The sequence below is a fragment of the Micropterus salmoides genome, unplaced genomic scaffold (assembly GCF_014851395.1).
Source record: "Micropterus salmoides isolate LMB-PRFRI ecotype aquatic unplaced genomic scaffold, ASM1485139v1 Ms_hic_scaffold_9, whole genome shotgun sequence".
Taxonomy (NCBI): domain Eukaryota; kingdom Metazoa; phylum Chordata; class Actinopteri; order Centrarchiformes; family Centrarchidae; genus Micropterus; species Micropterus salmoides.
The window spans coordinates 36552003-36566266 of NW_024044681.1; the positions used below are offsets into that span (position 1 = coordinate 36552003).

The window sequence follows — 14264 nt, forward strand, 5'->3', positions numbered from 1 at the left end:
GAAATGCAAACAATGTTGCACCTTGTAGTGAGGGAGATTTAAAAAAGAATACAACATATAGGACAGACTGTCCACGCAAGTGCAGAACAGGACTCACTCTTAATAAGTAATGTACTTAACAAGATGATCTGTGATGAAGTACTCTAGGACTCATCGCGAGCAGGCAGTGCTTTAATGAGGCACCTGTTTGATTTAGGTTTGTTGGCAAGGCTGAGGATGTTCTGTGTTTATTTCTGCAAAATGAGTTTGCCTTACTCCAATGGCAGATCCAGTTCAGCTCTTCTGACTGATGTTGAAATTTGCGGTATTTTCCTCCCATTATCTGTCCACTGTTCTCATCCTGTCAAGCAATACACTAAATGTCCTCTAGAAGGGATAGTCAGTAATGTGTGTGCAACCTAAGAGGCTGCTACATGTGTAAGATTTGACCTTTGAAGCCTCTTTTTCCTGTGTGTCTTTTTGCTGTGCCTTCAGGAGGCGCGCTCCTACATCAACGGCAAAGCCACCCATAAAATCACTGTGATCCCCAAGGAGAACCTAACGGTCACCTGCAGCGTCAGCAACAAGCTGGGGGAAGATGTCAGGACCATCAACGTTTCCTCTGGTGAGTTCATGCTTGTCAACAGCTTGGTTGGTTGGCTTTATTTTCAATAATTTTTTAGAAATGAGAGAGGCTCAGTAATGCTTATTTGCTAGAGAACTGAAGTTACAGCTTTGATCAGACAAATCAAGTATTTTCACTTGTTTGATGTGGTACCGCCTTTTGTCATTCATTAGATCAAAGTAACCAAGCAGCAAACTGCTGTTACAGACACCACTTGAATGTGGAGAAACTTTTCAGAACATTATACAACTGCCCTTTGTTCAATTTCAACCTGTTAAAAACAGCAGTTAAGTGTTAATCAACTGTAGCAGAATGTGGAACGTTTGATGTGTGCAGTGCACCAATTGCACAGAATCCTCACTCTGTGCCTACTATGGAGACTGGAATGAAATAAACTACCAAACACGGACTGTTACAGTGGGATCCTTAATTTAATACATTATGTTCCAATGCTGTTGGAACATAAGATAATCCTTACTCTTTCTTTATGTTTGTGATAATCCTCCTTTCTATTGTCCCCCCTCCTTCAGTGTCTTCTGGGTTTGGCTGTATTTCTTGTCTGCTGGGGTGCTAAACCTGTCTTGCCTTTCTTTCCCTGCAGTCCAAGAGTCACTGCCTTGCATACTTTGTAGGCATAGTAAATTGTTGCTGTTAGAGTGTATTGTCGCTTTCCTCTTTCTGAAGTTACAGTTTGCTTGTTGTGAGGCACAATCAGAAAACCTTTGCTTTCACTTTGTCAGGCTTTACCTGACCAGGGCTCTCTTACTTTTAGTCTTTGTTATTGTTTTTGGGGTTTATGTATGTTTTGCTTTTATGAGTTCTAATTTATTTGTGTTTGATTTCAGTTTTTGAGGAGGAAAAGAAGGAAAAAGGTAAGATTTTGTTTTCTTTTGTCCTTACTTTTACTTTCTAGACTTTTTTTTAGGAGACTATTTTCAAAAACATCAACTAGTCTCTAGGTAAAACCGGGAATCGTGGCAAATGGAACTAAACTGTTATCTAGGTGGAATCTATGGTTTTGCTTCCAATAAACTCCTCTTCATATATAAACTGACCCATATTCTTTGCTTCACCTGCAGACAGTATTGTATGAACATGCACTCTCATCTCTGCTTTTCCATCTTTAGTACTTTAATTGGGACTGGCTAACTCTTAGAGAAGATTAGAAACATTATCAAGAGGAGATTTGATCATCTGATGATTATTAAAGGACTGCATAGTTTTGTCATCAGACCTGTCCGTGTATCTCTGATAATGCCATCATCTAAACTACACATTATAAGGTCTTGTAGTAATAAAACAAAAGTAGATTTATACTGCATGTTTATAAAAGATCAGACTTCAGTAACTCCGTTTACCTGGTGAGAAAATGCAGATTGATGCTGAGTCAGACTGAAGCACTCAGTAGGCTGCTATGAGTGACTGCCAAATGTGTAAATGTGATGGACGAGAACATCAAACTGACAGTGATGCATTTTCTCGCCTCCATGAAACACTGATATACACACTCCTCTAAAATATCCTGCATGTCATCATGTGCTGCTGATGTTTCCAGAAATATAAACAAACTCTGTGATTTCATGTGGCTACAGTAACAATGACAGCACGTCAGGGAACTTAGAATGTGATAAATTATCAGCTGATGAAAATGAATTGCTTGAGTATAAACTAGTGCAAAGAGGTGTGTTTGTGAAGTTGGTAGTCTGTGCAACCCAAGATCAAATGTTAGCATGGAGCAACAGTGACCGTGAAGGATCTACAGAGGACATATTATGATTTTGATGTGTCCTCATCACACATTACTTTCAGAAACAGTGACTTTCGTTTGGTGCTCTGTTGGAAAGTTCCTGTATGAGTTTAGTGTGAGTGTGTGTTCTACTGCTGAAGCAGAGTGCTGCTGTCTGTTTTCAGGTGCTCAGCAGGATTCAGAGGACCAGGCGAAGGTCATAGTGGGTGTTGTGGTAGGGATCCTCTTGGCTGCTGCTCTGGTGGGACTCATCTACTGGCTCTACATCAAGAATTCAAGGTATAGAAACACATTCTTGAGTGTACATTTGCATTTTATAATTCAGTTTTAAGTACCTGCTCAAATCCTTTTGGCACTGCTCTTGCCAGCTGACACTGCATTCCAAACACCAGAATTTGTAATCCTAAAACTGGATTTAGAATAATAAGCAGTCAAGGGTTACAGCCACAGTCTGACAATAGATTGAACAAACTCTCCTGTCTGTCCTGAATATGATTCAAGTGGAAGGCTTTCAGAGCACAGGGCAGAGGGAGACCAGCAGAAGCATGTGTGAGTTCAGAGGAGAAAGTAGGAATGTGGCATGTGCATATTGATAAGATGAGTTTGCAGTAAAGATGAAACAGTCTGAAAATGTCATACATTACAATAGTAGTTATCAAACTTTTCACGTTTATCAGTATTATAAGATGATCAGGTCACTGATCAGTTTTTCAAGTTGAAATGCATCCGCATGGTCCTAAAGCCTCCATTTAAGTTGATCGTGTTGTCAATGGTTTTTATTCGAATTATTTTATTGATAGACTATAGCCTACATATAATTATGGAGGTCCAGACCTCGGTGACCTCATGGCTGGTTCCGGCCATGCTGTTACACTATGCAAACTACACAGCATGTTATCATGTGCAACGAGCTAACAAGTCTGCAGACACACGACGTATTTAGCAGCAGAACAACATGTAGAGTTTTTACAGTAGGTAACACTGAGAGCTTTAGTTAACAAGCTGTTAGCAAGTCAGACAGACAAACCATGTTATGTTTTGTCATTCCGAAGTCCCTACATCATACATTGAGCTAAAAGCTAACTTAGCCTAGTGAATGCAGGCTAAGTTAGACTCATAAGAATCGAATTGTGGCCCCCTTTCGCAGTGATTTGGAAAAATCTCCTGGAGTGCTGTGTCTTTTCAGTGGTGCAAAACAATCCACGTTGCATGCTGCCCCTGCGTCTATCTGGAATTTTATCGTGGTTTATGATTAAACCGGTAACCGTTTCCTCCCCAGTATGCAGCCTGCTGTGGAGTGACTGATTGTGCCGTCTGCAGCAGGGTGAGAAGGTTTTTCTGTTGCAGAGGTGAATTACACTTTTTCAATTCTGTATTCACCATAGACAAGGAAGCTGGAAAACTGGTGAAAAGGAGGTGGGAACGTCTGAGGAGAGCAAGAAACTAGAGGAGAACAATCACAGTGTTTAAAAGCACCAGGCTGGACTGCATGGAATGAGAGAGGTAAGAATCATCACTTTTAAATATATACATACACATAAACACACGCAAAGTAAACCTAATCAAGTTTTCAGGTCAAGTGCAAATTTGAAATAGTTGATTTTGAATGTCATTAGGGCAGGCGCCATAGTATCAAAACAGATTAAGTTTATTGGCCACGTCCAAGCTGCCTTCAACTCCTGTGCACAGTCTCAAGTCTCTCGTGGTTATAATAAATGTTGTATCACCTGCTGCGTTCACTCCAGGTTGCTAATAAAACCACATAGCTATAAGGGATTCTGTAACTGTAACCTGTTATTCATTTACAGAGCACAACCATATAATGTGCAATGCAATTATTGACGGTTTATTAAATACTGTAAATCAAAACACTCCCCAGACTCATAAATCCAGTGTAACGTTAACTAAATAAAACTGTGACATTACATGATCAACAATAAACCTGTAACCTCTTTCCAGCCAACAGCAATAATTAAGGTGACGGCAGCCAGCGGTGCGTAAAGGATTACGTTAATCGACCACCACAAGTTTGGCAAACGCTCATTCACAGTAAACCTCTCGTAGGTCGTAGCTGAAGCAAGCTAACGTTAGATGGCCAATACTGAGCTAAACATGCTTACTCACCACAGGTTACTAACTTATTTGCGTTCAGCGCGTCTTTGTTTGGGTCTTGTTTTATGAAGTTTTAAAGCCAAATTTTATGATGAATGACTCAGCAGCTGCCGCTGTTTGCTGTCCTCTCTCACGTGCGGCCGCACAGCAGAATCTACGTATTACGTAGGCAGGTTGTAGGTAACGGAGGGAGAAAAAATAAACATTGTTAACGAGCCCCACGCCTCGAGTCTGAGTCTCTAGCACGAGCTGAATGCATCCTCAGCGTTACAGACAGCAGGTCCAGGGTCCTCTCCCCTCTAGTATGGCAGCTCACATACTGGGTGAAGTTGGTTAGTGCGGCGGTCATGGCGACGTGGTTGAAGTCACCAGAGATCAGTATGAGGGCACTCAGGTGTTGAATTCAATGTTTTTAATTTTTAGTTCAGAGTTCAGCAATGGCGGTGTGGATGACGTTACATGCCGACGTCGGGTTGGCAGAGGGCAGAATGTAAACAGCTACAGCGATGGCATGTGGAATTTCCCGTGGAAGATAATAAGGCCGGAGTCCCACAGCAAGCAGTTCAGTGTCCGGGCTACAGATACGCTGTTTAACCTTAATATTACAGGGATTCCACCATCTGTTGTTAACTAGAACGGCAAGCCCCCCGCCTTTACGCTAACCGCTCTCGGTGCAGTCCCTGTCGGCCTGAACAGTCTGAAAGCCGTAGCTGTACTTGTTTAGTGCTAGTAAGCAAATTTTAACATGCCAACACACTAAATGGGTGTCACTATACCTGTTTAGTGGGAGCATGTTAGCAGCTACCAGCTTGTGTCTTGAAAGTGTTGCTGGGTATACATGGCTTTGTGCATATGCATACCTGGCCTCCACGTCTGACTTTGTGTACTTGTAGTGATAGCAATTACTTTGATAAGTACCACATTGTCATATTAGACAGGACTATTGTGATTGCCAAAACTAAGGATATAAGATCTAGTCTGTAATAATCAATGTGAATTTAAGTGTATATATAAGTGTTTTTCTGGTCATCATGTCTAAAAAACATTCTTCTTGTATGATTGCAATGATGTTAATGGCTTTATTTCTCTCTTTGTGGGGAAGAAGCAGTCGAAAGCAGCCTTGAATATACAGACTCCCAGTTGGCTGCTGACGCACTTCATCAGGCTCCATATAAGTAGCAGTCAGAGTCATGTTCCTCCAAGTCCTGCCAACAGCCTGCTGTCCCACCTCACTGCTTGAAGTCTGCACTGAGTCTGCCTCGTGTTACTGTGTCATGTTTTTGTGTTCCTGGTGAATGCTCCCTGTTATGTTTTTGTTTGAGTAATTCCATGAGGCATGCTGAGGTGTTTTTGCCACATAGTAGTTAGAGGACATTTTTTTTGTTTGTGTCTTTTCTTCTTGACTTTCATCAAAGAATGTAAGCTCCTTCTACACATTTTAAGGCCTGTATTAACTGTGTGTGTGCCCTGGCTGAGCAATCCACTGTTGATTTTTATTTTTCCTTTTTTGAGCTTGTGTGGAAAAGTCTTTGTTTAGCTGTGCTCAGAGAAAAAGACACTTGCTGTATAACCCTCAAACTAAGTGATCTCAAACTTTTCAGAAGATAACCTCAACATATCGCAATCTCCTGACTTATTTACACTAGTTTTTAAACACTGGCAAGTAGATTGTCTGAATATGTAGTTAATGGATGCCCACAAAATTGGACAATTGCAAATTAAGCATCATGACACACTGAACCACTAATTAGTTTTTTTTGTAAATTACTTTTTGTTAGTCTCAAGAGGGACTTTTTGTTGCAAATAATTTTATCTGAAAAGGCAAAAAGAAAATATGTTATTAGAAAAGTGCAACAACTAGTAAGAAATGCAAAATGGTGTTCTACCATGATGTTTCTTTTTTAAGTTCATGCTAAAGTGAGCTGGATCATCTGTGATTCAGTTTCATACACTACATTGTTGTCTTCATGTCTGCCACCTGTCTGCTCTACAGTTGCTGCACCATCCTCTCAAGGTTGTGACTGTGTTCTTGGAGTAGATTTAATATTTTCTGTTTCATGTTTTCATTTTGGAAAGCTTTACTGATGCCAGGTCTGAATGTTTTTTTGTGTTTTTGATGTATTTATATTCTGTGTGCAACCTACTAGGATGGTGATGCTGCAGCATGCAAGATCATTTTTTAAGTCTGTATGGAAGGCATCATCATGTGTTGAAAGGTACTGTATGGTAGGAGAGTTGTAAGACTTACTATCAAGTATCTGGCTCATTCTCTGCTGTATAATTATTATTATTATTGCTATTTTAGCTTAGTGGTGTGAAGGATAAACCAAACTGAAGACTATGGTTGAGATGGGCAGCTCTCTGGGTTTTACATAATTTTGCTCGGGTTCAACGATTACAGTTTTCTGACGCCGTCACAGGGGAGAAGTGAAAACAGGCGTGTTGGGTTTAAAAGGCACGTACGGACGTTTTTCTCTAAAGGTTGTTGATTTTCTTTATGATTATATTTGCTTGTTAAAGCCTTAGTTAGATAACTGCTGATCATTGTGAGACAGTTTGATTGTTTTTCAACAGCACAGTGACCCACCAAGAGCAAGTCTTGAAAGTGAGAGGAATCATAAGCCCATTTATAAATAGTAAATAGTTTATTTAGTACACAACTGTTTGTTAAACTTGAATACATTTGCTTATGTTGGTCTGATAAATAACTTGACAAAAGAAGCATCTTCATCTTTCATCTCAACTTAAAATCTGTTAATATTTCTGATAATACCAGTGGATTGTGACTATTGCCAAAAGTCAGATTTATAAGTGAGTCTACATTAAACCTCTTTGTTAATAATTAGGACACACAACTGATTTTGTTGACTGTAATTCCATTAATATGTGAACACAGGCAAGAAAGTAGTAAATCCAGTATATTAAGCTGACTTTTGAAAGAGCTACAGATTGGTTGATCATAAAATTTGTAAACTTGGATGCCAGCTTTACAAACTGTAACAAAGACACGACGCTTTAGCTCTCTTTCTTTAAACTGTCAATGTATTGACTTCCCCATCCAGCGTCTTCAAAGTGGTAGTGGTATAATCATATTCTGTGTTCCAAAACAGCATAACATGAAAGCAGTCAACATTTTTAAGCACCTGGTCAGTTGTTTTCTCATGCCTTTTTAATCTTTTGAAATAATCAGGTCAGAAGTGAAACCAAAGAGGGTAAGATGAGAAGGCCATCGTAGTGTTGTAAATAAAGACTTTTGTTTTTGTATTGTTGACAATAAAGCGTACATTTTTGAAAAAATAAATGGTTGTTTGCCGTTTATGTGGGTTTTTAATCAGTCCCAGCATATAAATCTGTATGTGCACAGACACACAGTAGCATGTAGTTTTGATTGGTTCTTTCTGTAATTATTCAAGTTTTATGTTTAAAAAATACAATTAATTCCCCCAAGGGAGCGTAAAGTACTTTTTCAGTAAAGGACTTAGTATTATTGTAATTAAAGAGGTCATATTATGCTTACTTTCAGGTTCATCATTTTTATTTAGAGGTTGTACCAGAACAGCTTTACATGGTTTTATTTTCAAATACCATCATGTTTTTTGTCATACTGCACATTGTTGCAGCTCCTCTTTTCATCCTGTGTGTTGAATGCTCCGTTATAGCTACAGAGTGAAGCATCTTACTTCTAGTTGATCTTTGTTGGGAGTTGTACACGTTGTTGGTAGTAGTAGTAGTGTTGAATGTTAAGAATTACTTTAAGATTACAAACAAAAAAAGTACATTTTTATATGGACATAATCCATTGTCTAATGAGCTACATATTTATTTACAGATTATTGTCCTTTTATAGTTTTACATATATTTGCATGTTATTTAAGAAAGCAGACATGTATTGTATGAATAATATATTAATATTTTTGTACAAAAAATAACTAAATGTAATTACTGGCATAACACATAAAATAACAGTTAGGTTGGTGTTAATTTACAGGTAATGTATGCCATGGGCTTACCAGTATCACCTGTTGTTAGCAACATCTACATGGAAGAAGTAGAAAGCAGAGCCCTGAAGTCCTTTAGATGAACAGCACTGAGTCAACAGCTCTCTCTCTCTCTCTCTCTCTCTCTCTCTCACCCCAACCGGTCGAGGCAGATGGCCGCCCACCCTGAGCCATGGTTCGAGGTTTCTGGAAGTTTTTCCTTGCCTCTGTTGCCTAGTGCTGCTCTTGGTGGGAACTGTTGGGCTTCTGTAAATATCATCACAGAGTACGGTCTAGACCTGCTCTTTTATGAAAAGCGCTGTGAGATAACTGTTGTTGTGATTTGGCGCTATATAAATAAAATTGAATTGAGCCACTAGTACACACATGTGGACGACATATGGAACAAGCCTTCACAGAAAACATCAACTCAGTTGACAGTGATAATAATAATAATAATAATAATGCATTTTATTTGTCAGCGCCTTCAAAGTCACCCAAGGACACTTTACAAAAACCATACTATCATACCACCATACTATAACATCAGTAACATCCAGTTCATGCAAGAGGATGTCAGCAACAACAGTTTGGCTTTCTTGAACTGTGCCATACACATTGAAGAGGACAAGGCTCTCCACATAGCTGATAACATACCAACAAGTGCTCAAGCCGAAGAGAAGAAACATAAACACCTGAAGAGGAGTAAAAGAAGCCATTCACACCAGAATGATGAACCTTCACTGCCAATTTTCCCCAACCTACAGCGCTGTCCTTTCATCCCTTCCCAGGAGATTGTACTCACACTTCGACTCATCTGCAATGCCAAAGATGATCGTGTGATCAGGTGACTCTAATGATCATAACGACTGTACGAACCAAGTGATGTCCATCACCTTAATAACGACCCCACAGAGGTTAAATAGCTTGGATTCCCCACCAGTTAGTCAGAAATAAAGAAACCTATTGGATGAGAGGTGAAACAGCTTCTAGTATCTTCAGCCAAGTGTAGTTCTCCTTGATTTTAACCCACCTTGGACAGTTCATAGCACTGTTATGTTAAACACAGATCCCTGTGTTTAACATAACTAGGGGAAGCCTAGAGGTGTTAAAAAAAGATAAATAAACATGGAAATGACCATTAAAAATGACCTCTCACTCTGTAAGGCAAGAGCCTGGAATGGGACAGTGCTGTTTCATCATACCCTTTTTGGACCCTTGCAGCGTCTCATAGTCAAAGCACTTACCAAGTCCAGTCAACTAAGTCTGAGGGTTCGGTTTAAGGTTAGGGTGGAGAACAGGATTGGGTCAATACTAAGAAAGCTGCAAGCAGCAATAGCGGAAGCCAAGCAACTGGACCATTCCAAACAGGCACATTTTGAACGGGCACTGAACTAGTTCATTTAAATCTCAAGTGCCTTCCATCAGTTGTTAAAGTTCCTCCTGATCTGACTTCAGTAATTTAGCTTGCGGGCAGAGTGAAGCTCCCTGAAGTCATAATTAGGGGTGACACTCATTTGTTATATCAAACCTCTTTTGACTCGCTAGAATCTTCGGGCTCAAATAATGTGTTTATTTAATAGTGGAACACACTGTCAGGAAACAGATGTCCCACAGTATCATGAACCAACACAAAGCATTAAAATAAAAGAAAGGACTGTGACATTTGACTCATCCATGAAAAGACAGCAAGAAAAAAGCATTAATAATAAGCATAAATTAATTGCACATTACACTATGCTTTACATATTATCACACTTTTTTGTCACCCGAGCACATTTATGCGAAAATGGAATAAGAAAATAAAAACTTGTCTTGCAACCTAAGGCCACTTATAACAAGAGAGTCCAATGGAATTTGACCACAGAGTCATTCAACTTTGAGAATATAAAAGTGAAAACAGACCAGTGCAATAATTAAGCTTAGTTAAAGGGGAATATCACCGAGTTTCACATCTGATTACCTTATTTCTATAATATGTTGTGGCTCGGTCTACCGGAAATAAACCAGCCGATGTGTTGCATAGACGTTAACTATGCTCTACTCTGTAAATTGGAAAAGGAGAGCATTCTTGCAGGATCAGACAACATTTTCTAGCATTTCTAGCCAGCTAGCTAGTTTGAATGTTGAAATGTAAATAATGTTGGCAGTCCAGAGGAGCAGATAAAGCTGATGAAAAAGCATCATCTAAGTGCTGCATTATATGTTTATATATGTGTTGTTTAGCTGACATGCTTTCACGGTTGTGCTGCATGGTGTTACTACACTATATTGTGTGAATCTGCCTTCATTATGGATGATAACAGATTAGAAACTTCAGATTAGAAAATTGCTCATTATCTCAGTTTTAGGCCCTAATGTTAACATATGTTCTTTTTAAACTACAGTGGTGTTCCCCTTTAAAGTGCTGCTTAAAAAGAAAGGAATGGATGGCAGTGTGGTGGATGCATCCACTTATGGAAATACATGGGTAAGGTGGGGGGGCATTTGATGTCTGTTATCTGTAACACTGACCAGTTAAACATATTTTGTCCGCCCAGTCTGTAGTCTTTTAGAGCACATTCACTGACGAGAATTTTGTCTACATTACGTAGCATAATTGTATTCCCATGCAGCCAGAGAGCCATACTCACTATGCTTACAACCTTCTGTTAACCTGGTCAGAGGTTACGTTGACCTCTTTTTGCTTAGATGTATATAAATGTCAAGTGAGGGTTAGTATAACCTCATACGATCAAAACCTGTTAAGATGCCTGACTTACTCCAACACACGAAAACAGCACTCATGTAAAGGAAGCGCTTTCTTTCACATTTGGTTTCAGAACAGAGGCAAAACAAACAAAAAAGACATGACAGGGAGCTCTGTTTGGACTGGGATAATCCTTTCCTCCTGCTGTATTATCCATTTTTGCAGCCTGACTGTTCAATTCAATTCAATATTTGACCAGAAACACTGCTCCTTTGCAGGGAGCCTCAATTACAGAGTACTCTGTGAAGAACACTACAATATATAATCTCAAATTAATTTTGAAAAATTAATTTATTCTGCTCGTCTCTGGGGACACTTGGACTAACTCACAGCACAAAGGAGGAACCTCAGTCCAAACAGACAGATTCTGACTTACTCTGTTTGTTTATTCAAAAAGACACATAGATCCAGATGTGCCTAGGTCAATCTGCAGCATCAACTGTGAACATAACAAAATTTACTACAGTAGTCAGGATGACATTCATACAACACATTGTATCGTCAGGAAGAAAAGACACACTCTACTGATCTATCTACACTCCAGTAGGTAAGCTGTCTGTCTCTGTTAGCCCAATGTTTCCCACACAATACATTCTGATACACAAAAAATTGCGTTGCTTACATAATCTAGCTGTAACCAGTTAAGAAGTAGCAAGAAGCGAGTGACTGTTATGGAAGCATATACTACTAAGTGACTCAAGATTTCATCAAAGTCATCAAAGTTCAAATTCTACAGGTAGCAATTTTAATGCCAGACTTTGAAATATGTAAAAGAATAACATTGTACTCTTCAAACTGCTGAGATGTGGAAACCCAGCAACATCGCTAAAATAAAGACAGAGGGGGAAAGAAACAAAAGGGTTCATATAAGACAACATAATGGTGTTTTAAATAAACTGGATACTCTGTTAGTCTCCAACCTGTCTGAGCGACTTGGTTGTAGTGATGTCACTCTGTTCCCACTTCTAGAACTCAAAAACCTTTGCGAGTACAATGTTATCATAACCAATGATAATGCTGGCCAGAACAATAAAATGAATTCCCACATGATAAGCTAGAATTTGATTGGTATGAGACTAATGGCTAGGTTTTACCATCCCTGTAAACATAGCTCCTGTCTTATGGATAACAGGTCTGGCACAGATCTGCCAACATCTTGCAAACTATTCTAAAAAGAAAAACGGTATTACACTTGAACAAATTCAATATATGCATAGGTGAGACATCTTGCAGTCATCAAGGACAAACACAGCTGATTTGAAATTTTGAGGTATGGGGGTTTTAAATTGACCTGGACTACACAGTGAATAGTTTGAATGCTCTGCAGCATAATTATAATTGCAGCAGTAGAAAGGCATAATTACTGCAGAGCTATAAAGTAACTCTCACTGTAAATCAGCTTAAGAATGATTCTTCAGATGTGGGGAATGTGGAAATTTTCACCATATGATGGCTGTGAACTGAAGTGAAGAGAGGCGGGTGCAGCGTGACAGCTGCAGAGTCCATCGTCTCATAGCTCTAACACGTGACATCTGACTGACTGACCTACACAACAGTTTTGCTCCTGTCATGTAAATGAGCTGAAATGCAGGCACGATCTTCTGGCTTTTGAGAAGTGTCCCCAAACATTAAAAATGTTCCACCGCTTAAGGGCAAAACTGGGCCTGAGAGGAGATCAGAGTGCACAAAGGTAGAGCTCACTCATGCAGAACAAATACATTCATAAGCTTTCTGTCCTCAAGTGAAGAGAGTAATTAAAAAGGCCCCAGCTGATTAATCCTCTGGTCTAGGAACAGAAACCAAGAGTGAAACTAACCCCCCACCCTATTCCTGCTTCATCATTTTGTCCAAATGAGATATCAAATCTAATGAGAGTACCCCTCTGGCACTGGTGTCTCCAAGTCTGGAGGAAACAAGTTAATCAAATCAATAAGGCATCTTCAGGCTCCATCTAAATGCTCCCGACTCATCAGACGTTGTCAGGACCTACCAGTCAGCCAGACCCTGGGCAAACAATGGAGTATTCCTTAATAGGCAACACAAGAGGGAAGGAAATGGTGAGAGAGTGAGAAAAGGAGTAAGAGAAGAGAAACGGTGGAGTCTGGCTCCCCCCACTGGTTGTTTTTAGCTGGTTTTAGCTGGTTGTCAGCTAAAACGAGCTAGAGTCTTGTCTTAGTCTTGTTCTATTAAAAAGGCCCAAATTAAAGTCTGGTAAGTGGCAGGTTGTGAAAGGAACAGTAGCAGCAGTAGTAGGACCAAGGCTTAAAAACATTTAAGCAGTCCAAGCTCCTAGACAAAAAAAAGCGTTTGAAAACCAGAGGCCAGCACTGGCACAGCTCACTGTAAACAACAATAAGCCCGGTTCTTTTTTTCACAGGTTTAAATCATTCACAGGCGGTCTATTCTCCCTTTTTAATTTTCTGTGTTCTGCTGTGATTTGGTTTTAGCCACTGTGTTGCACGCCGTCACCTCTGTTCAGCAACAAAATTCTAGTCTCCTTTCTGTTGATCATTGTTTTTGCAGCAGCCCGAGGTCAAGCAGTCTGAAGAAGCCCTTTTTAGTCATTCAGAGGCACAGCTTCGTTCTTGTGCTCCCCTTTCGATTTCTCTAGGACTAGAGGTTCAGTCTGGGGGCCACTAAGGCAAACTCTCGCAGAATGTTTCGGGCCACGTCCACTTTGTACTGGGCGATCATCAGTGCCCTCTTCACGTCCTCAAAGGAGTATCCCTCCCCCATCAACTTGGCAATCTTGGCGTCCACGTTCTCTGACTCCGTTTCTGGAGAGATCTTCCTGGGCAGTGGCTTAGGTGGCCTGGCAGGGGCCTGCAAACAATCCATTGGGACTTGGCGAGAGAGAAAGAGAGAAAACATGTCAGTGGAAAATTGCCACTGGCCACAAGCAGTAACTTGAAAGTGTTATTAGTGGTGAAGGAGAGGTTTGTAGACTAAACAGTGGAAGATGGTAGGGCAAGCAGGGTACATTTCTAAAAATAAATGCTACTGAAACCAAACTCAATATACACAAATACTTAGAAGCTGATGTGATGATTGACAGAGGGGTATTTGAGTTTGAGA

At 39.9% G+C, this 14264-nt stretch overlaps 2 protein-coding genes across 4 annotated transcripts in view; one reads left to right on the forward strand and one right to left on the reverse strand.

Annotated features, from left to right (window-relative positions):
• Window positions 1-7748, forward strand: part of alcama (activated leukocyte cell adhesion molecule a) — a 52576-nt gene extending 44828 nt beyond the window's left edge. The window contains exons 12-16 of one of the 2 annotated variants that reach the window (XM_038709098.1): window positions 475-604; window positions 1450-1476; window positions 2516-2630; window positions 3737-3854; window positions 5566-7748. In XM_038709098.1, coding sequence (XP_038565026.1) covers window positions 475-604; window positions 1450-1476; window positions 2516-2630; window positions 3737-3821 — 357 coding nt within the window. In that variant the 3' untranslated portion in view covers window positions 3822-3854; window positions 5566-7748. The remainder of the gene's footprint in view (window positions 1-474; window positions 605-1449; window positions 1477-2515; window positions 2631-3736; window positions 3855-5565) is intronic. The other variant, XM_038709097.1, reaches the window with a different exon arrangement.
• A 1136-nt stretch (window positions 7749-8884) lies between these two features.
• cblb (Cbl proto-oncogene B, E3 ubiquitin protein ligase) overlaps window positions 8885-14264 on the reverse strand; it is a 76214-nt gene continuing 70834 nt past the window's right edge. For both annotated transcript variants that reach the window (XM_038709096.1, XM_038709095.1), the window contains exon 19: window positions 8885-14032. In XM_038709096.1, the coding sequence (XP_038565024.1) occupies window positions 13803-14032 (230 nt within the window). In that variant the 3' untranslated portion in view covers window positions 8885-13802. The remainder of the gene's footprint in view (window positions 14033-14264) is intronic.